This window comes from Bombyx mandarina, chromosome 20, assembly GCF_030267445.1.
Source record: "Bombyx mandarina strain Sakado chromosome 20, ASM3026744v2".
Classification (NCBI taxonomy): domain Eukaryota; kingdom Metazoa; phylum Arthropoda; class Insecta; order Lepidoptera; family Bombycidae; genus Bombyx; species Bombyx mandarina.
Window position 1 is genome coordinate 3,282,031 of NC_143226.1, and position 23,373 is coordinate 3,305,403.

The window sequence follows — 23,373 nt, forward strand, 5'->3', positions numbered from 1 at the left end:
CTCGACTGGTGGCAGGGAATCAGCAAGACGGTGGTTGATACCTACCCTTGCAGACAACACGTGCTACCTATCCTAATAGTAATTACGCAAATCAACTTTTTATTTAATTTATTGAATTCATGGTTGGACGAGCTCACCGCCGACCTGGTGTTAAGTGGTTACTGGAGCCCATAGACATCGACAACGTAAATGCGCCACCCACCTTGAGATATAAGTTCTAAGGTCTCAGTATAGTTACAACGGCTGCCCCACCCTTCAAACCGAAACGCATTACTGCTTCACGGCAGAAATAGGCAGGGCGGTGGTACCTACCCGCGCGGACTCACAAGAGGTCCTACCACCAGTAAAAAGCCAGTTTCTTTTCGGGTCCGACTTCTACATATCCTTTGGGCCACGACGACTTCAATCTAATCCTTGAGCCACTCCAGGGGTCTATTTATAAAAATTCAAACGTCTCTATCTCTGGTCGCAGGAGTCGTGAATCCCGCAGAAGGATCAATCACCCCCGGCAGCTCTGTACAGCTCGCTTGGAGAACGTTTGCGCACCAGTACACCATCAGCACTACAATGCGCACTGTTCTGCGGGGGTCGAGATGCCAGTACGAGTTACCACAGCAGAGAAATGCGGCGATACAAGGAATATACTCTAGCTGGTGAGTCTTTAATGGAAATAATAAGGTATCGAATTATTCCTCACCATCTATCTGACTGACTCGGTGGGACTGCTTTAGCGATCTTGACTTTTGCGCCGAGGGTCGTGGATTCGTTTAAAAAATCGGGCAAACATTGTGTGATGAACAGGTTTGCTTGCTTCTTGACTACGTGCTATACGTCATTTCGGATCGTGCTTTTAGGTACCTCAAGCGCCGGTCATCGTTCTCGACGGACCTGTCGCTTGCGACGAAGGGCTCGACGAGTAAATTAACTCACAGACACAGCCCACTGAGTTTCTTGCCGGATCTTCTCTGTAGGTCGCATTTCCGATCCGGTGGTAGATTCTGCGAAGCACTGCTCTTGCTAGGGCTAGTGTTAGTAACGTCGTCAGGTTTGAGCCCCGTGTCACTTACTCGTTCTGCGAATCTGGCATAGCCCCTCAAGGTTACTAGAATAGCTAGGAAAAAATTTTAGCCATTGGCATCTTGCAAAGACTTCTTTCTATTTGTTTCTCTACATAACGACCAGCTTAGTATTAAGAAGTTACCTTAGCCACCGCATTGTATTGATTAGCGTCTATCCCACCGCTTAAATATGCAAGATTCGTCACCTACCCATATAACGGCAAAGCCATCATAGTTTTTCATTTCCAGTACCCACTTATCACCTAGTGGGTCGTGAGCTGATTCACCGGTCTAGATTAAAACAAAACTAAAATAACCCTTATACGTTACGATTGAAATAGTAAATTCTTAATGTTAGCGTGACTTCCTCCAGTAATGGATTATTTATGCTAATTAATAATACACTTTTTGCTATTCCACACGTACCTACCTACATTCGTACTACAACTAATTACGTTGCAGTTGTTTTAAATTACCTTCCTTACCATTTGTAGACATGTCGCGTTGGTTTTATTGCTACGTATTAAATATTTAAAGTCTTACACATAATGAAGTTATATTTAGAGCAGTGAAAGGCTATTTCGCTTAATTAAGGTTGCGTTTTATTTGGTTTCGCTTCGCTTCGGAAAATTTAAATTTTATTATTGATAGCTGAGTCCCGCGATGTTACCCGCGGTTATTGTCGTACCGCGCGTGACACCGCGAGGCGGAGCTAGTCTAAAAAGTAGCCTAAGCTACTCCTTAATCATCAGCTACCTATCAGTCAAAATCTTGTAAAAATCGGTCCAGACGTTTCAGAGATTAGCCAGACAACCAGACAAAAATTGTAAAAAATGTTATTTTGGTGTATGTACCGTTATATTCATATGCATGTAGTAAAAAGCGGTTATTTCAATATTACAAACAGACACTCCAATTTATTTATATATATAGATATAATGGAACATTTGGTTCATCCGCAGGGTTACAGACGACATATTGGCGATGGCACGACCCAGTACAGCCGCTATTGCCGCCAGGAATATTATACAACAGTTCCATAGGTAAGTTTCTATCTAGACAATAAAAATAAAAACTGAAATACCTATTATTTTGCGTTCTTTATAAGAAGACGATATCACATCTGAAACCCAATGTGGGATATTATGTTTAGTTGAAGCTGTGCTCTGGTCACGATAGATTAGAAGAGTTGAAATAATACGTTAATTTAGTTTTAAGGTCCGGTTTATTGTATAAAAAGATATCATTAGTTACAAGACAGTAGTGCTGAAGAAGCACTTAATGGGGCTGTTTACATACCTGCATCTACACCTGCATGGTTACACACTACAAAATGACTACTGCGCATTCGTATGACATACACATGACATAAAACGTCAATCTAAAACCCGTTTATAATGGGAGTTTATTACTGGTGGTAGGACCTTTTGTGAGTCCGCACGGAAACGTACCACCACCCTGCTTATTTCTGCCGTGAAGCAATAATGCGTTTCGGTTTGAAGGGTGGGGCAGCCGTTGTAACTATACTGAGACCTTAGAAGGTGGGTGGCGCATTTAAGTTGTAGATGTCTATGGGCTCCAGTAACCACTTAACACCAGGTGGGCTAGCTCGTCCACCCTTCTAAGTAATAAAAAATGAAAAAATAAAAAGTTAATAATAAGCCATTGGGAAAAAAAGCTATCAATTAAACAATTGAAATTCAGGAATTACGGGTACCAGGAATAAGCATAATAGAACAGAACAACAACACTCTTAACTCCTATCGGGAAATTTGTCGGGATTTTAGTTTTTAGTGGTACAATTATCAACGCTAAAGTTTGCCCAAAAAATTTAATAAATTTACGTTTCCGCAGTTGGGGTATTCGAACAGTGATAAACCTCCAGATCCCGGGGGAACATGCCAGCTGCGGACCTCCGCTTACGAGTTCCGGGTTCACCTACGACCCTACCATATTCATGGCTAATGACAGTGAGTATTCTAATAACTAGATCAGAAGTTATATATCAGAGGAAGTCTGAAAGAAGTCCCGATAATCAATAAATTAAAGAGCAGACGATTAGAATGATATGGACATGTAATGCGTGGAGAGAAGACTAGGAGATGTGTGGAAATGCTTGTGCAAGGTAAAGGGGGAAGAGGTCGACCGAAGAAGACATGGATGGAGTGTCTGAATCACAATATGAGAGAGAGAGAGAGAGAGGAGTGAGTGTTAAGATTACGGCTGATAGAAGAGAACGGAAGAGAAATATTAGCTGTGCCGACCCCACCTAGTGGGATAAGGTGGGGAAAAAGAAGAAGATCAGAAGTTATACGAGAACACAGCTAGAGCAAACCAGGTTGTGGGAAAGGATTGTGTGTACCATAGTGTTGCAAATTAAAAATTCAGATATCTCTAACTTATATTAAATAAAATTTAACCTACTAATAACGCACTATAGTCCATACCATAAAAACCGTAAAGTATTCCAAACATCAGAATTAACGTAATAAGAATAATGAATGACGTTAAACCGTAAAAGTAGTTTTAATTGTGTCTACGACTTGCGGAATTGTGAGGAAATCCTGTCTGATACTTCTTCCATAACTTCCATAACGCATTTCGGATTGAAGGGTAGGTGGAAACTCGACAATAGCGCCAGTAATCGGAGGGGCTCTCAATGAAAGGGCTGAAGTTTGAAATTGTATGTCCACAAAGCCCCCGAAGTAATTGAGCCAATCTTAAGCGCCACCTCTCCAGTTGTGGTATTGCATATTGCCAGGTAGTAGGCTCGAAATGAAACGGTGAGCTCACCTCTTATCGATACTGAGTCTGATTGCATACTACAGTAGAGTGTCAGAATCTTGGTTCAATTCAACCCGTTAAAGACACAAGTTTGCGCGTTCACTGCGAAGAAGGACCCCTTTGTTATTTCGAGCGATGTCCAATTTCGGAGTCATTTGGAAGGCAAAGCCAAGTTGGTGTCCAAATGCTGGGAGTCCTCAACAGAGCGAAGCGGTACTTCATCTCATCTCATCATTCTCACGGATCGTTTGGAACCTCTGGGCCTGCGGAGGGACTTCGGTTCCCTCTGTATTTTGTATCCTTTGTTCCATGGGGAATGCTCTGAGGAATTGTTCGAGATGATACCGTCATCTCGTTTTTACCATCGCACCGCCCGTCACCGGAGTAGAGTTCATCTATACTAAGTGGAGCCACTGCGTTCATCGACAGTGCGTTTCTAGAGGTCTTTTTTTGCCACGTACCATCCGGCTATGGAATGAGCTCCCCTCCACGGTGTTTCCCGAGCGCTATGACATGTCCTTCTTCAAACGAGGCTTGTGGAGAGTATTAAGCGGTAGGCAGCGGCTTGGTTCTGCCCCCGGCATTGCTGAAGTCCATGGGCGACGGTAACCGCTCACCATCAGGTGGGCCATGTGCTCGTCTGCCTACAAGGGCAATAAAAAAAAATCTTGACTGATTACTCATCCTCTTTGCTTAAATTTCTCATCCGGTTCTATTCTGATAAAAACGTTGTATGTTATTGTTTCATAGTATACTACTATAATTTCGCGTGGCCCGACTACGGGGAGGCTAGTCTGAGCGGACTCCTGGATATGGCCAAAGTTCTCTCGTTTGCGCTACAAGAAGGAAAAGTTGCGATACACTGTCATGCAGGTAGGTATGAACCTCTCAAGGATATTTAACTTTTATTTTTTGTTAATAAAATACGAGCTGATGGCATTAAGTTTTATTATTATTAGTTATTTATTGCTTAGATGGGTGGACGAGCTCACAGCCCGCCTGGTGTTAAGTGGTTACTGGAGCCATAGACATCTACAACGTAAATGCGCCACCCACTTTGAGATATAAGTTCTATGGTCTCAAGTATAGTTACAACGGCGCCCCACCCTTCAAACGAAACGCATTACTGCTTCATGGCAGAAATAGGCAGGGTGGTGGTACCTACCCGCGCGGACTCACAAGAGGTCCTACCACCAGTAATTACGCAAATTATAATTTGGCGGGTTTTATTTTTATTACACGATGTTATTCCTTAACCGCGGAAGTCAATCGTGAACACTTGTTAAGTACGTATTTCATTAGAAAAATCGGTACCCGCCTGCGGGATTCGAACATCGTTGCATCGCTAGATACGAACGCACCAGACGTCTTATCCTTTAGGCCAGGACAACTTCGAGCTGATGGCATAAAGTCTATTAGTGGTGGTTGAATATCTGAACGTAAAAATATCAGCGAGCGAAATCGGTCATGACACAAAACCCTTCTCAAATCCAGAAATCAAGAGCAACTCATAAATTTTATAGTTTTGTAATTTTAAGTCGTTAATATGTAATATAAAGTTTCAATAAATATATCATACAGAAAATACAGTCCACGCTTAATTACCATAACGCAACACTGGCGGTAGGGCGTCTTGTGGGTCCGGTAACACCACCTGATCCAATATGTGCCGTGAGACAGTAATATGTTTAGGTTCGAAAGGTGAGGCAGCTGTTTTAAATAAATAAATATTAAATATTTACTACCAATCACGCCACGTTAAGTGGTGCCGTGCTAAGTTCGTAAAGAACTGTGTTACAGGTACCACCAGATAACGGAAATAAATGTAAGATTTTTATTATACACATACATATATTTATTAAACATCCATGCTCCTGGAAAAGACATTTTATATTTATCATACAAATATCTTCCGTTGGCGGGATTCGAACCCGCGACGCCCTTGTATAGTGACCATGTGACTTACCACCATACGGCCGTTATACTACAATTGTGACATACACCTCATGCCCCGAGGTGGTCGGCGGCATTTTTGGCAGAAACCAGGCTTGCCATAAGATTATTTACCGGACAATACGAAAAAGAAATTTATTTCTGGTACACCTGTATTCGTTTGCAATTTACGATATTACAAGACTTGCTGGCTCTCGACGGACTCCATGCCGTGCCATGCATTCGGGTAACAAACATACCTTTTGAATTGATAACATATAAAAAAAAATCCGTAACGCACATAAAATATACAATGAATATTCAAAAACTTAACATCCGACCCGTGAACAGGCTTAGTCTCTATTATCATAATATAATTCAGTAAATTACATTTTAAATCATTGTTTTAAAATCACTGACGCCGCAAACATGTTTGTGTTAGCCTTACTCTGTGTCGTCTTTAATTTCGTATTATATTCATTCGCGTATTTATTGTTGTTCCTTATTCTTGCTATAATCGGATATCGACTATTTATCGAACCAATCAAGGGTGTTTGCAAATCGAAAGCCAAACTAAACGGAAAGATCGCTTTGGTTACCGGCGGGAATTCTGGCATAGGATTGGAAACAGCGCGAGATTTAGCTGCAAGAGGGGCTACTGTGATAATAGCTTCTAGAAATGAAGATAAAGCTTTAGAAGCTATCGTAGATATTGTAAATACAACGGGCAAAGATAATATCAAGTACATGAATTTGGATCTCGCTAAATTTAAGAACATTCGGAAGTTCGCTGAAAATTTCAATAAAACATACAAACGTTTGGATATTTTAGTGAACAATGCCGGTTGCGCTGGTCTGAAAAGGAAACTAAGCGAAGACGGAATAGATTTAGTATTTCGGTCCTTATCTCTTGACAAATCTGCTACTAGACAAAATGATCAAATCGAAACCTAGCAGAATCGTGAACGTATCCTCGTATGCACACAACTTCGGTGAGCTTAACATAGATAATGTGCATTGCCCTGTAACAGATAGCTACTTGAAGAGGTACGCCAATAGTAAACTGTGCCAGGTTCTCTGGACGAGAGCCTGGCGAAGCGACTCCCTGTTGGAGTTACGGCGAACGCTTTACACCCTGGTGTTGTGAACACCGATATCTACAAAAGATTGAAAATATGGCAGCAAAAAATAGTATCAGCTATAATATCAGTGGTATTCAAGGATGCTATAGAAGGAGCTCAAACAACGCTGCACCTTTGTGTGGCTGAAGAATTAGAGGGAGTAACTGGGAAATATTTCGTGGACTGCAAGCAAGTGAATATGGCGGCAATAGCAAATGACGATAAAATTGTGGAAGAATTGTGGAACAAGAGTGTTTTATTGACAGAATGCGTCGTAGAATGATAGAAATAGACAAAGAGAGGCAGAAAATGATTTTATTAACATTTATTATCATAAAATTCTTAATGTTTTCTGTAGTTTTAAAAATCAACGCTGCAAAGGAAATACATTACATTTTTGACACTTCATTTGTTTTTTTACCTTTTTTATTGCGCTTCATTTGGCAGTATGTCATAAATATTTTAAACTAGTTGTGCCCGCAACTAATTTTTTCGATTTGACAGCTATGACGTCACAATATGGCGCAGGTCCATGCACTTTCTTGAAACGCATCATACATTGTATACATTCATATACATGTATTAAAAAGCGGTTATTTTAATATTACAAACGGACATTTCTATTTTATTTATTTGTATAGATGAATTAACAGTATGATGGAAATATTCGTAAAAAGTTGTCTTAAAAAAAACTAATTGTAATGAACTTAATAAAAACAAGGTTTATCGCAACAAAGACTCTATGGGAATTATTTACGCCAAGCAAAGTGCCTGAACAATAATGACTCAAGAACAGGGGTTCTTCCCGTGATCAAATTCATTCGTTAACAAATTGTAAAAAAAAAACATTAAAATCCCAACATAGTACATCAAATCATTATTTTACATTGTTTTTAGGGTAGGATAACCTTAATAGAATAAAATGGAGACTTATTTCTCATGCCTGAAGGTCGGTGGCGACATTAATGTTAGATATTACATTACATTAACTACATTAACCGCTCCCTACCAACAAAAAAAACACAGACATAGACACATAATGCTATTGATGTTTCTGAATTCTAAATCAGTAGCATTAACGATACCTATGGGCTCCAGAACTGACTTTCCAGGTAGGTCCCACCGCTCTGCTTAATTCTGCCGTGAAGCAGTAATGCGTTTCGGTTTGAAGGGTAAGGCAGCCGTTGTAACTAAACTTGAGATCTTAGAACTTATATCTCAAGGCGTATTTACGTTGTAGATGTCTATGGGTTCCAGTAACCACTTTAAACCAGGTGGGCTGTGTCGTTCACCCATCTAAGCTCAAGTGGCTGCCAATTCGCCTTCGTCGGAATGCTCATATTCTTTCTTTGCTCTATACTGTTCTTTTTAATCCTTCTTCTCCTTCTTATCTCAAAAGACGCTTTGAATTTATCCGTGATACACATACCATATCCCTGAGATCAACGGACAACATGCAATTAATGATGCCAGTGCATTCGACAAGGTTCTACGATCATTCCTTTACTGTTCAAGCTATTCGTTTGTGGAATGCTCTCCCGGTACGTATACGACATGCTGAAACATTAAATTCGTTCAAACGCCTCATTAAGGAACATTTTTTAAATACTAGTCAACCGATTTAATATGTGATAGGGTAGATTTCTGAAATTGGTATCTACTTAAATTGTATATGTTTCAAAGGTATTTTAAGTATCTTTTATATGTAAATTGCTTATTCTTATTTATGTGTAAAGAAGCAAAATTTAAACTTAATTTACTTATTTTTTATTTCTAATAATTATTATTATATTATAATACTTTGTATTAATTTTATGTATATTTGCAGAGATATGTATGTGTATATGTATGTGTACATATATGTATATGTATTTCACTGGAATGGTACACCGCGCGTAGTTCGTTTCCAAATGATTCTTGTCCACCTGATGGTTGTCTGGAAGAGATCGCTTTTAGCGATAAGACCGCCAATTGTACTTTTTGTTTTTAATGTATCGCACTTGTATTATTTGTTTTTTTGGTGTACAATAAAGAATACTCTCTCTCTCTCTCTCTCTCTCTCTAAGCAATAAAAAAAAATGTTTGTGCCCCACCGATTGTCAGTGCAACAGCATATGTGATCGGTCCACTTCTACTTTCTCCGAACAATCACTTAACCAAACTCGCTTAAAACTAAATAGAGATCTAGGCCAAAACATTCTGATCATTAGACAATCAAATCTTCATTTATTTCTGTGCTTTATTCCAGGATTAGGTAGAACAGGAGTCCTGATTGCGTGCTACTTAGTTTATGCTTTACGTATCCGCGCCAACGATGCCATCCGATTGGTGCGCAAGAGAAGACCAAAATCGATTCAAACATCAGGACAGATATTGTGTGTGCAGCAATTCGAGCATTATCTGCTACCACAAACGGTCGTTTTTAGCTCGAAGTAAGTTTGAGTGGTTCGTTTTGTTTATATGCCACATCTCCTTTGTCCATTCATCGTTATATCAGTTAAATTCTGCTGCGGAATGACCGGGGAACACGCATTGGATCTGGTATGTAAATAACAAAAGAACATAAGTTTTTTATTTATTTATTGCTGTGATGGGTGGACGATCTCACAGCCCACCTGATGTTAAGTGGTTGCTGAAGCCCATAGACATATACAACGTTAATGCGCCACCCATCTTTGAGATATAAGTGCTAAGGTCTCAGTATAGTTACAAAGGCTTCCCTACCCTTCAAACCGAAACGCATTACTGCTTCACGACAGAAATAGGCAGGGTGGTGGTACCTACCCATGCGGATTCACAAGAGGTCCTACCACCAGTAAGTAGCGCAATGAGGCATAACATCATGAGATCCCTACAAATCAGGTAAATTACCGAATCACGGTTTCTTTCTGGGGATCTAATACCTAGTAGCCACTCGTATACTTCACAATGAATACAAACTGGGTATTTAATAAACTAAAGTTATTATGACATTAAGAAATGTAAAAAATTGATAATGGATAAAAATAATGATAATGAAACCACCATGAAAGGGAGGAAAAGTAGGGTATTTTCGTTAATAGCCAGACATTTCATGAACATATAATCCTCATGTAAGGTAATAATAGCTTTTTTGAGCAAGTGGTAGGTTTTGTTAACATTTCTCGAATAATCTTGCATTTCAGAGAGCCCATACAACTCACAAAGGACCCGAAAACTCAGGAGTTCACGCTGCGTCAGTATTTATACCGCCAAAGAGCTACATTACACGGATTAGATGAGAGAGTCTTCAAAGAATTGCCAAAGGTATTGATTGAATCGGTTGCTTCCGTAAGGGGCAATCTGCATTCTCATTTAATGTACTCTTTATCCAATGGTGTTATCGATAACGTACCATAAGTAATTCCAGTAGCACACCCAAACCAATTTGATCCGTATTACATATGAACAAACACGCATATCAATTGCGAGAGATTTTCGTAGTATTATGTAATCGCAAGCCAAAGCGAAAAATCACAAATATTTTACAATCAAATCAACTTTATTAGACATTACATTATAGTTGTCATATGCATCCTGAATTAATCATCTCAGTTTCTACCTGAGGTACCACAATTTCCAATTCTCTCCATTTAGCAGAAAAAAACGAAGAACGGTAGGCAGCGGCTTGGCTCTGCCCCTGGCATTGCTGAAGTCCATGAGCGACGGTAACCACTCACCATCAGGTGGGCCTTACGCTCGTCTGCCTACACGAGCAATAAAAAAAGGTCATATCATCAGAAGACACTACGTACAAAGCATTTATAAAAACATCGTTTTTATATCTTACTGCGAAAAACTTGAATGTGTCCTTGACATTGCCAGTGACCGCGAATGACAATGACCTATTATAAAATGAAACAATCGTCCCGTTAGCAAGTAAGCACTCGAATGGAAAGCCAGAAAGCTTTTTCGAAGTTTCACGAACAAAAGGTACAACAAGATGAAGTACGTTGTGATTTTGTGGGCATATTTGATTAATACCACCCTGGATTAAGTCATTTAAGGATCATCACTACATAGTATAAAACAAAGTCGCTTTCTCTGTCGTTCTATATGTCTGTTCTTATGTATGCTTAAATCTTTAAACAACGAATTTTGATGCGGTTTTTTTTAATAGATAGATTGATTGAAGAGGAAGTTTTATATGTATAATAACATCCGTTAAATAGTGGAGAAATCAGTAATAAATTACAGTTTCCGAAGCGAAGCGAGGGCGGGTCGCTAGTACTATATTATAAGTATATATGAGTCGTCCGCTCCCCTCAAAACATGAAGTCGAACTCTGAATTGAATTGATTAACGCCTGTCCAACCTTCAACTCCGAATGCGTGACTAGCTTCGCGGCATAAAAATGCAAAATGACGGTTTTTTTTTTTATTGCTTAGATGAGTGGACGAGCTCACAGCCCACCTGGTGTTAAGTGGTTACTGGAGCCCATAGACATCTACAACGTAAATGCGCCACCCACCTTGAGATATAAGTTCTAAGGTCTCAATCATAGTTACAACGGCTGCCCCACCCTTCAAACCGAAACGCATTACTGCTTCACGGCAGAAATAGGCAGGGTGGTGGTACCTACCCGTGCGGACTCACAAAAGTTCCTACCACCAGTAATTACGTAAATTATAATTTTGCGGGTTTCATTTTTATTACACGGTGTTATTCCTTCACCGTGGAAATCAATCGTGAACATTTGTTAAGTACGTATTTCATTAGAAAAATTGGTACTTGCCAGCGGGATTCGAACACCGGTGCATCGCTCAACACGAATGCACCGGACGTCTTATCCGTTAGGCCACGACGACTTCGAAATTATTAAATTCATAATTAATTCTGTCAATTAATAATTTACTTATATTCTTTGCGTGGGGAAAAAACTAGAATTGCATTACAAAAACAGCTCTCTACATTTAATGGAAAAGCAAGTGACGAAAATAAATGACACAAAAGTATATCATTTTGGTTGACGACTACTTTTTATTTTATTTATTAATTAGGTGGGTGGACAAGCTCACAGCCCACCTGGAGTAAAGTTGTTACTGGAGTCCATAGACATCTACAACGTAAATGCGCCACCCACCTTGAGATATAAGTTCTAAGGTCTCAAGTATAGTTACAACGGCTGCCTCACCCTTCAAACCGAAACGTATTACTGCTTCACTTTAGAAATAAGTAGGGTGGCGGTACCTTCCCGCGCGGACTCACAAGAGGTCCTACCACCAGTGAAAACTTGGCTGTGTCCTTGGCTGTGCTGAGGTCTATAAGCGACGTTAACCGCTATCAAGTGGGTCGTATGCTCGTCTACCTATAAGGCCATAAAAAAATTCACCTATCTCCAGATAGTTTACTGCCTGTGTGAGCGTTTGCTAAAACTGTGCGGGTGCCATCAAAGCGCCGGCTTAGACTTCAGGGTGAAGAACCGGGCATTCTACAAATCGTTCTTAGTGCACAGGCTTAGAATGAAGAAGCCGCCCGATCCGACCACACCCGATGAAACACCAATACGTACGTTTGATTAAAAATCTTTTTTTTTTTCAATACATTATAAAGCTGCTTTTTTTTTTATGATTGAAGGATTACTGCTAGCCCGGAGGCCTTTCCAGTTTCACCAGGGCAGGTGGGCGAGCAAAGGCTCAGCCAGAAGGGGTGGGATTTGCTAACAGCTTCCCGAGCGCATAAACCTGGTGTACTTAGATCAGATAATGCAACGATGGGGGATTTGTGAAGCGCATATACTCAACCGATATTTTCTGCCTAAGAGACTTGAGCCGGATTCAACCCGAACTTCAATTCGGATCCTCTCGATCCACTATCAGTGCTTTTAGGTACCTCAAGCATCATTCACAGTTGTCGTCGAACCCGTCGCTTGCGACAAAGGGCTCGGCGAGTAAATTAACCCACAGACACAGCCCACTGAATTTCTCGCCGGATCTTCTCAGTGGGTTGCGTTTCCGATCCAGTGCTAGATTCTGCGAAGCACTGCTCTCACTAGGGCTTGTGCTAGCAACGTCCTCAGGTTAGAACCTCGTGAGCTCAGTTACTCGCCCGGTTACGCTGACATAACCCCTAGGCTACTAGTTTACGTAGGAAAAAAATACCAGGCGTTTCAAGTCTACTCATGATCCTTCATCCTGTTAACAAATAATTCACTTAATTATTTAAACTGTGCTGACCAGAACACGGTATGTTACCAATGGTCGAATGGCGCGACCCGGTGGAGGAGGACATAGAGAGGAGCCTTGAGTCTGTGAGCAGGATCACGGGCAGCTCTACTAACGGATGTCTTCCTGCCCTACAAGTGTACGAGGTAGGAAACGATCTGACGATCCACGCGGTGTTAATTTACGGGAGACTGCTTTATAGCGATTGTTTGATGTTTGCGCATTTATAATCTACTTATTTCTAATTTTATATAAAACCTTAAGTAAAAACTTTAAAGAAAACCTTAGGTTTTCGCGAGTCGCTAATATAATTACAGTCAAAACCGTTTACTGCGACATCGTTTAATACAACATGCCGGTTATAATAACCAAGAACAAAGGTCCCGGCTGAATGCCATATGACCGCCTTATTAAAAATATTGCTTTCTACGACATTGGTAATAACGACATACCTCATAAAACGACCACATTTAACTAATATTTCGGAGAATTAGATCTGATAGAACGACCGGCTAAGCTGTATTGTAAACAATTTGAATAGGTATCCACATTTGTCTTCAATGGCTTTTAAAATCAGGAAAGAAAACAATAGGATTTAGTTTAGTGTAGGGTCTTTTCTAATTCTTAGAAACAAAACACGTGCATGCGGTAGTAGAAGTCCGCTTCTTCATATCTCTTCAGTTAGTTTGTTACTTATCTATACACAAGACGCACCAAAACTTTGTGGAGTTATTCGTGATACTTTCAAAATGTCACAAAGAAAAAGAAAACAAATTAATATTGAAGAAAAATCGCGTATTATGTAAATATATTTTTCAATAATTCCCTATCGATTTGTTTGTACTTGCACGATACACATTAAGCATCACCGGTTGTTACGACTATCGGTTTTTACGACTGAATATGAGCAGTCCCTTCGATGTCGTTATAACAGATTTTGACTGTATAACGGCTATTAAGGCTTGATTTCGATTTTTTTATTGTTTTTACAAATTACTATCGAGGTTTCGACCTAAGGTTCTATTCGGCTTTTGAATATTGTGTTAGCTAACGTCTTTCTTTTCTATAGAAAACTGTAAAGAGAAAACCGGAAACGAAAACTGTAAATAATAAATTAACGCTGTACAAATTAGCCGATTTACTAGTGGTAGGACCTCTTGTGAGTCCGCACGGGTAGGTACCACCGCCCCGCTTATTTCTGCCGTGAAGCAGTAATGCGTTTTGGTTTGAAGGGTGGGGCAGCCGTTGTAACTAAACTGAGACCTTAGAACTCATATCTCAAGGTGGGTGACAGCATTTACGTTGTAGATGTCTATGGGCTCCAGTAACCAATTAACACCAGGTGGACTGTGAGCTCGTCCACCTATCTAAGCTATAAAATAAAAATAAAAAATATCTTTCCAAAAACCGATGTGCACTATTTATCGCCGGATACTATAGTAATTGTTGAATGTTCGAACTGTTATTTAGTTTCGGGGGAATAAATGATTTTGTTATTGTTCTTTTAGGCGTTCATTGCAGATCACAGCGACCTCCCACAAGAAAAACAAACACGCTTGAGGCATCTTCGAAATGATATCAACCAGAGAAGAGAGGCGATGGCGATGATTGATGACGAGGTAATTTGTGGAAGCAAAACTTATTTGTTTTTATACGTTTGAAAGCTCTTTCGTTATGAAATGTAAAAATATATATATATATATATATAATTTATTTATTAAGAACATTTCTTGACACTCACAACAAAATGACATGGTTTAAATAAATCATATTCAATTCAAACTCTTTGTCGTATTCGAAGAGTTCGACGAGAACGGTGATCAGGTTATATCGGTTTTTCAAAGAATATTCCTTCCTCATTTTTCGTCGTCACACTGTCACGTGGAGCCCGTGACTTCAATTTGATTTAGTGTAAGAAAGAGATGGATATATATATCTAACTTTCACGTGGAGCCCCTAACTCTAATATAATTTAGTGTAAGAAACGGATAGATATACCTAAAAGATAGATATATATATCTAAAAGAGCGACCACTTTTTTTACTGCTTATGCTGATAGCCTTGACTATGTCAGCGTTACCCTAGCGTGTAGATGAGCTCTCGGGACTCAAACCGTAGGTGTTGCTAACACTGGCCCTAGCAAGAGCAGTGCTTCGCAGAATCTACCACCGGATCGGAATCGCGACCCACTGAGAAAATCCAACTCAGGGGGCTGAGCGGTTACTGTGTACATAAAATACTAATTAATCTGTGTGTAATGTTTCCAGGAAGACCCGTTTATATTGACAGGTTTGCTGTTCGAATGGTTTGAAGGTCTAAAGCAGCCGATACTGGACAAAGATGACCTCTCGATCATAGTCGGACATGCCTGTAATGTTGAATCATGCGTTTTGGCCATGCAAAGGGTAATAATACAGTTTTCTATTATTATGTCACAACAATCACAAATGAGCTGGCAATACATGTAGTGTGAAGTGATTAACACCGTCATTATAGTAGGTTCTTCTTCTTTTTTTAAATATGGCAATCGCTTTCTTACGACGCCATTTATGCGTACTAAGCGCCCAAAGAGCAAACCAACCTATTCGTCTCTTCAATAAATAAAATAAATTTTCCAATATTATCTAATTTATTTACGTAAAAATAAATACATATTTCGAATGTATTGTTTAGTATATACCTATAAGGCGGAAATTATTTAGGAATATACTTATCCGGTAAAATCAATGGTATGGTCTGTGCAAAAAGCTAGAAACGGAAATTCATAGGTAATAGTTGTATTTTTTTTTTCAGGAAGTTGTGATGCTCGTGGAATACCTCCTTCGTTTCGTGATAAGACTCCGCCCGCTGGCCGCCAATAAAAAAATTGAGATACTAAAAAGAATACTAGCTTCCTTAACCCATCAAGCCGTGACGATAAACAACAAAAGTCTTCCGCGTAGAGACTTCCAGAAACTTCGAGACGGAACTTGTAGTCAAGTAATCAATTTTATGCTAAGAATGATAGTGGAGTTGCAAAAGGATATGGTTAAGCCAGGCCGCGACGATGCTGATGTCGTCATACCTTGCAGGCGGCTGAAAATGAAGGCTTGGAACTGAGTTTGACATAATTAGAACTATTTTAACGCTTTATGACGTGATAACGTCTTATAAATTTTATAGATGAACACCGGCTGCACGAACGAAAAAGTGTCACGTTCCGCCTGAGCGTGCAAGCGAGAGCGCCAAACAAGCGATAGAGAGGCACGATCGGCCCAAGCGTTAATTTATCGAAAAAAATGTATTTTTCAATTAACTCCTTCTTTGTATTTTACAAAATAATGATAATTCAGTGATAATAAATCAATTCAATTCATAAAAGTATGCATCCATGTTTCTTTATACGTTACCACGTAAAACTATGGTCCGTAAACCGATTAAACAGATAACCAAAAAAGTTTTTTTTAAATATTGTTTCTGACGTTTCGAATACTGTTAACGTGGTCGCGGACGACAACAACGGTTTAATTATTCGTCGACATTGAAATATTGTGCAATTACCGTCTGTTTTAAAAAAAAAAAAAAAACTGAATTTGATTGACTTTTATTCATAACTAGCTGACCCGGCAGACTTCGTAGTGCCTCAATCGATAAATAAAAGACCTAAACTTTTGTATAAACTAAACTTAAAACAAAAAAAAAGGAAAAACAAAATTTTTATTTTTATTTAATTCTGAGCATTTTCATATTTGTCTACCTTTTAAACCTTCTCTGGACTTCCACAAATAACTCAAGACAAAAATTAGCCAAATCGGTCCAGCCGTTCTCGAGTTTTAGCGAGATTACGTACAGCAATTCCTTTATAAATATGGAGATTTCTAACTAATATAAAATCTAAGTATCTTTTTTAGGGGATTTTATGACCTGGTAACTAGGACCTTTAAGTCATGTCTTATTTTAATTTATATTCTTAGTTTTATGAAAAATGATAGGAGTGAAATGAGATGAAATATAATCTCAGTAAAATGGTGGTCCTTTACTGAGATTTTTTTAGTGGACTTTTTGGAGGATCCCGAGAAGCTACGTCCAGCGGCTTTGTTTCATTTTCCCACATTTGTGCACTTTCACAGATACTAAACAGTTAATAAACCACCGTTATTATAATACACTTAAACCTGAAGAAACAATAAATAGACAAAATAAAACAAATCACACAACTTCGCTCTTCGCGTTCCCGCCAAAAAGTTTGCAACATGCAAGCACACTGTCAACCATAGATAATACACATAATTTAAAAAACTGTCAACGTGTATCCGGCACGTCACCGTCACTGAAGTAGGAAACCTCACCTCATATAGGTCTATGGTTGTCAGCCACCTTGCGATTTGACTATCTACTCAAGTTATCTTACATTTAAAAAAGGTATTATGTACTTACGGCAGAAACAGATTAAAATAGCGGTACCTCCCCGCAATCAATCCGTCCTACCAAGGGCAAAATAAAAAATCAGTTTTTTTACACGTCTAATAAAATAGTTACCTATATGAGGTTAAAGTCTCTATTGGATTTTACTACCTCTGAAGCGGAACCAATGACTATATCGCGGCAGAAACAGATGTGATGGGTATTTGTTTCTTGGGGAAGTTTTTGGATAGTCGGCTCATGTGATCAAGCCTGTTATCTTAGACTCGCCAGAGCTCAAAATATAATTAAGAGGAAAACTAGTGAAGTAAGTAGACAAATAAGACAAGCATACTACCACATTCAAATGGTGAATTGTTGGGATTTTTTTGCTAATGCCTTTGTGGTTGCCGTCGCTCATGGACGTCAGTAATGCCAGGGAAATAGCCAAATCGCGGCCTACTGTTAAGTATTATCTGCAAGCCTCGTTTGAAGAAGAACATGTGAAAGCGCTCGGGAAACCCTGTGCAGGGGAATTTATTCAGAGCCGGATGGTACGTGGCAGAAAAGGTCTCCCGGAAAAGATGAATTCTACTCCAGTGAATCTATCTCGAAAAATTCCTCAGAGCTCTCCCCATACGGTACACACCGTAGTCCTGGAGCTTCCAAATGATTCGTAAGAGGCCTTGACTCCAGGTGACCGCTTAGCTATGTTGAGGACTTCCTAAATTTTAGATTCAATTTTGGCTTTACCCTCCAAATAACGCCAATACTGAACATCGGTCGAAAGATTGACCCCAAGAATCTCAGTAACGTCAAGATGCAAATACGTACAGGCAAATCAGAACAATAACTGCTGGACAATACAAAATTAATGTAATTTTTTTTTTCATTACTGTTACGAAGCACTCCTAGAAATAGGATAAAACATTTTGTAACTGTAATCACGTATGATACAATAATGTCAAAATAAAATTCATGCTGGGAGTCTATGGGACACACTCCTGTTGGACGGTTATATTTGAGGGGATTGGGTCTTTAGGTGATGAGGGGCTATTTAAAAACACAACTGCTCCATTATAATTATATTGCAGATTGCTTGAACACTTTTACACCATTATACAATTATTATCTTTATATTTTTTATATAACTATTACATGTTTGTCTTGCCGTGTCTAGATGAGAAGTAACTGACATTTTCTTACGAGAATACAATGATCTGTTTTTTAAAACATTTAAAATAATTCCAATATTCGAAATCTAATCAAGTGTCAAGTGTTGCCTGCCATTACATTTAATATACAAACTCCAACAACTCCTTTCGTATGTCTAATCGTCTAGATCAATGGAAGAAAAGTTACTAAGAATAGTTTAAAACGTCTTGCTTCAAACGCTCAAATAATATCTAGTACCTATCTCTAGAAATCTATAAATAGTAATTTGGAAATAGTATCTCTAAAGTATCGAGCCATTTCTTTTGTTACGATATTACTTCACAAACTAACAATATTGTACTATTACTCAACGAAACGTTATATTATGTAATCAAATAGACAATAGGACTATTAATATATATATATCCCTATGATATTCTTCGTGAAATCAAATTATTTTTCATTCCTCCTTTCAACCTATCTTTGCGTTTTATTGTGTCAAATATACCGGTCAGTGGCATGTGGCAACACTATTTTGACGTTTCTCATATTCACAGGCCGCAATTTGCACACGAAGAATTTGTGACGTTGCATTGCATTGATAAACTTCCGATATCATAAATAAATTAAATTCAAAATTATCAAACAATAATGTCGTCAACCGAGGAAACTTCACAACTAAAAGCTGGACATCCTCCTGCAGGTATTGCTTAATAAAATCTACGTATAACAATTTAAATCACCCACGAGCATATGGTAGAACTCAGTCGATTTTGATGCTTATCTCGTATTTAATTGTCGGAAAATGATTCAGATATAATCCTTATCCTTTTGTTTTCAATAATTTATGACATCATTCCTATTTTAACAATGGATTTATTTTCCACTTTTGAGATGTTGTCAAACAAAGACTGGATTTTCAAGGTCAATTGTTGACCGGCCAGTTGGTGCATATAATTAAACACATAACTCATAACACGTTAGGTGGTTTAGGAAACGGTTAATAGATTTTAATAATCGAATTCAATTTTAAATATATCATTACAAATTTACTGAGGTTATTAATATTATTATTATTTTTATAGCCTAGATAGGTGGACGAGCTCACAGCCCACCTGGTGTTAAGTGGTTACTGGAGCCCATAGACATCTACGACGTAAATGTGCCACCCACCTTGACATATAAATTCTAAGGTCTCAAGTATAGTTAGAACAGCTGCCCCACCCTTTAAACCTGAACACGTTACTGCTTCACGGCAGAAATAGGCAGGGCGGTGGTACCTACCCGCACTATTATCTAAAATATAATTTGTAATATAGAAAGTATATTTGAACATAACATTCTTCCACAGTAAAAGCTGGAGGTATGAGGATCACCCAACATAAAACTCCTCACTCAAAAGACAGCAAAGAACCAGCCAATGAAGACTTGACTGGTCTCTCTGGGCCCTCTCCTGTTCCGTCCAATCCGATCTCCATTGCCGGAGCTCCAAACAAAGGTAATGCAGACTTCACTCCAGAAGCAGCTCAAGTGGCCCACAGTCCTAAGCCTCCAGCGCACATTAATCTCAGACCAAGCCCAAACATCCAACAGCCCAGAAAGTAGAACTCTGCACATTTAATTACTAAAAGGTTGATACATAATAACGGAATAGAAAATGTTAGGCAATCATAAAATTCAAAATATTAAATTATGTATAAATATTAAAATATAGTATAATTGTTGGAATGTTTTACCATAGCAATTGACTGGCTGTGCCCCTGGCCTCCCTGTCTTCATGAGCAATGTAGATTATGTGTTGCTGTGTTGCCTTCAAAGGCTATAAAACATGCTTCTTGGTTTGTCTTCCTTTCACGCAACAGCGACCCAATTTTACACAGAGTAAGATTATGGACCGCAGAGTGACGTAGACTACTTTTATATGAAAGAAAGCAATGACATTCAAGTTCAGGGGCACACTTTGTACAATATAAATATATTTTCTTTTGTAATAAATAACATTCACATATCTGAAGAATTGAACTTGTGATTTCATTTTCAATGTTTCAACATGTATTTTGTAGTAATTCAATCAAACAATGAATCCACCAAGTACATAGATATAATGCTATAAAGTTGACTGAATGAATATATAAATTAAAGAATAGGCCTAAAAACAATTAGAAGATTATGTTACATTTTATGATTATATATATGTGAAATATTACATTGTTATCGGTTTATCTATCAACCTTGAAGAAAAAAATTCAACGACCTTATTTACGTAATGTTTGTAATCTGAAACAAAAATCAAAGAACTTGTCTTTATTTGTTAAACGTAAAACGGAACTTTTTCTTTAAGACGGTCAAATAGACCATAGGTCAAATAGATACATCATTCGTTTAAAATAAGCTTAAACACACAAAATGACAGAACTAACAACCAACTTTGGAATTCGTACAAAATTTAGTTTCATTTAATACTCTTTGAATTCATTGAGAATAGTAATTTTAAGTTCAGAAACGTAACAGTAACACTTGAATAAATAGATGAGCAGTTTCTTTGTCGCACAGACAATAAATAACTAATAGTTTTTTTTTGGCACAGAACAATAATCAAATGCTGTTTTTGTACTTGTTACATTAAACATAGTTGAATTAGTTAGTAAAACTTGTTTTATAAATTTAATACATGTGGTTACAGTCCCGCACATATTTGACTCCACATTTATTTTTCTACACTATCATAATATATTGAAAAAATATAACGGTTCTTGTATATTTTTGTATCAATGTCAGATTACAAATATTTCGTGTAAACAATTAATTAAAAATGGTCTTGTTTTTTTATGAACAGCAATTAATTTAAAACGACAATTTACTGTATGGATTTTCGGTTCTGACCGAACACTCAAACAATATTGCTATGTTTGAGCCATAGAAAGCAACTAACTCCTTTGCCTGGTTATACCAAGAAAAAATTAAGCTATGATGCCAGTGCTGCCAGTATTAAATATAAATGTTGCTGTTCATATTAAAGCATGTTTCTAAGCCTAGTGACACCTATTGTTATAAATGAAGTTATAAATATAAGTCTAGTATAAATTTATTATAAAACTTAAGTGTTAAATTATTACCTTTAAATAACATAATCTCGACAATAAAGGCATAAAGTCAGATTTCCCCAATTATAATTTTGATTTGTTCTAGTGTATTATGTTATGGAAAGCAAAGGAACAATTATTAGGACAAGGAGAGCTTAAATAGTTATTGCAAAAGCCTATAATTTGAGATCCCTACAAAGATGCAAAATATGTTCATAGATATGTGTAAAATTTGTTTTTTTTTTTAAATTTGTCTGACCTTTTATGCTTTTGACGTCGAGAAATTATATTAATAAAATTACATTCATTTAAATAAGTGTATTTGTTCAATGGCTTCTTTGCAATATTTTTATTGTGATTTCACAGGAACTAAGAGCAATACAAAACAAAATGCTCTAAAAAGTTTTTATAAAAAGAAAAGATGGGTCTTAAATCAAGATACCTTTAATATTCTTTAAGCAATATTAGTTTAGAATATTTGTTTTAAATATTATGATTATTAAATAATTATTGTAGATACTGTTTTAGAATTTGTAAAAATCTTTTCAGTGTAGGCATTAGTAGGCAAGCAATATCAGATACTTTATGCGGTAAACTATCCCTGCCTCATTAAAAAATATATTTATGTTCATACAAAGCACAGTCGAATACGGTTACAAAATTACCGCCATTTTAGTTGATGCCTTCTATTATTGTTTATACTCACACTGAAGGATTCAGAAATTCTAAATCAGAATAGATATTTTACTTAAAAAAAAAACAAGGTAACATTAATGGGTAAGTTATTTAAGTATCATTTCTCTTATTTTGCGCATTTTATTTTAACATATTATCTTGGTTGCATTTTATTTAAACATTCCTAAATGTTTGAAAATGGCTAATTTTTTTTATTTGTATTTTTAAAATCAATTTTTAAGAAGGTCTAAAAACAAAGGGGGCCATTTTTTTGTATTTTATCTTTATTTTTCTTTTCCTTAGTTTTCAAATAAAAAATATTAAAATCTTATTGTTTTTTTTTGTTATTATCAAACTTCCCAGAAGTTCGCTCATGCGTTACATATATAGTTTATTAAATGTATATAATTACATTAAATGTAAATGTATGTTTGGATCGAATGTTGCAAGCTAAAATCGAACTTACCACTTCTTATCCTGTAAAGTGAATTAGGCAGTTATTAGCTAACATGGTCCCGACGACAATGCAATTTTATGGACAGCAAGACCTAGGTCCAGACATCCACAATTGGCCCCGTTAAGGGCACGATAGACGTTTCCAATGCATGGAATAACGTCCCGGTTGACTTCACACGTTCGGAGGCTCTCGGGCAGCTGTTAGCAAATCCCACCCTTTCTGACTGAGCCTTTGCTCGCCCACCTGTCCTGGTTAAACTGGAAAGGCCTCCTCCGGGCCACCAGTAATAATGCAATCATAAAAAAAAAACTTCACACTGATGTAATTTGGTTTGCGTTGTATCTTCGAAAAGGAAACTCGATAATCCGGCACCGAACTGTATCGTTCGATAAATTGGCTCACAAGTTTAAATAAGTGGCGCATACCTCCTGATAATTAAATGGAAGTGGAATCGTGCCTAGGACTAATGTCAACATTAGGGTGTAAAATACCCTTGAGGCAAGGGAGCGACCCCTATTGAATCTAAGACTAGCTCTCTAATAAAGT

The 23,373-nt window shown here is 37.8% G+C and overlaps 3 protein-coding genes across 6 annotated transcripts in view; all 3 read left to right on the forward strand.

The window, feature by feature from the left end:
* Positions 1-16,440, forward strand: part of LOC149500631 (protein tyrosine phosphatase domain-containing protein 1) — a 28,212-nt gene extending 11,772 nt beyond the window's left edge. For 2 of the 4 annotated variants that reach the window (XM_089735767.1, XM_089735769.1), the window contains exons 2-12: positions 473-653; positions 2,021-2,101; positions 2,913-3,028; positions 4,593-4,715; positions 9,144-9,327; positions 10,060-10,180; positions 12,256-12,421; positions 13,093-13,223; positions 14,586-14,696; positions 15,345-15,482; positions 15,871-16,440. In XM_089735767.1, coding sequence (XP_089591893.1) covers positions 473-653; positions 2,021-2,101; positions 2,913-3,028; positions 4,593-4,715; positions 9,144-9,327; positions 10,060-10,180; positions 12,256-12,421; positions 13,093-13,223; positions 14,586-14,696; positions 15,345-15,482; positions 15,871-16,176 — 1,658 coding nt within the window. In that variant the 3' untranslated portion in view covers positions 16,177-16,440. The remainder of the gene's footprint in view (positions 1-472; positions 654-2,020; positions 2,102-2,912; positions 3,029-4,592; positions 4,716-9,143; positions 9,328-10,059; positions 10,181-12,255; positions 12,422-13,092; positions 13,224-14,585; positions 14,697-15,344; positions 15,483-15,870) is intronic. The other 2 variants (XM_089735770.1, XM_089735768.1) reach the window with 2 other exon arrangements.
* LOC149500632 (retinol dehydrogenase 11) lies at positions 6,087-7,433 on the forward strand. The gene is given in 2 exon segments (XM_089735957.1): positions 6,087-6,665; positions 6,667-7,433. Coding segments are annotated over 2 exon segments (717 nt in total). The 5' UTR covers positions 6,087-6,203; the 3' UTR covers positions 6,922-7,433.
* Positions 16,441-19,107: 2,667 nt separating the features above from the next.
* On the forward strand, positions 19,108-22,701 carry Drp (death-related protein). Its single transcript, XM_089735912.1, has 2 exons — positions 19,108-19,315; positions 19,964-22,701. Exons 1-2 carry the CDS (start codon positions 19,264-19,266, stop codon positions 20,215-20,217), a joined length of 306 nt encoding a protein of 101 aa, XP_089592038.1. The 5' UTR covers positions 19,108-19,263; the 3' UTR covers positions 20,218-22,701.
* The last annotated feature ends 672 nt before the right edge of the window (positions 22,702-23,373 follow it).

Coding starts and splice junctions, on each gene's coding strand:
- Drp (XM_089735912.1), top strand. CDS start 19,264: ATGTCGTCAACCGAGGAAACTTCACAACTAAAAGCTGGACATCCTCCT. Junction 19,316..19,963: donor AGCTGGACATCCTCCTGCAG/GTATTGCTTAAT, acceptor ATTCTTCCACAG/TAAAAGCTGGAGGTATGAGG.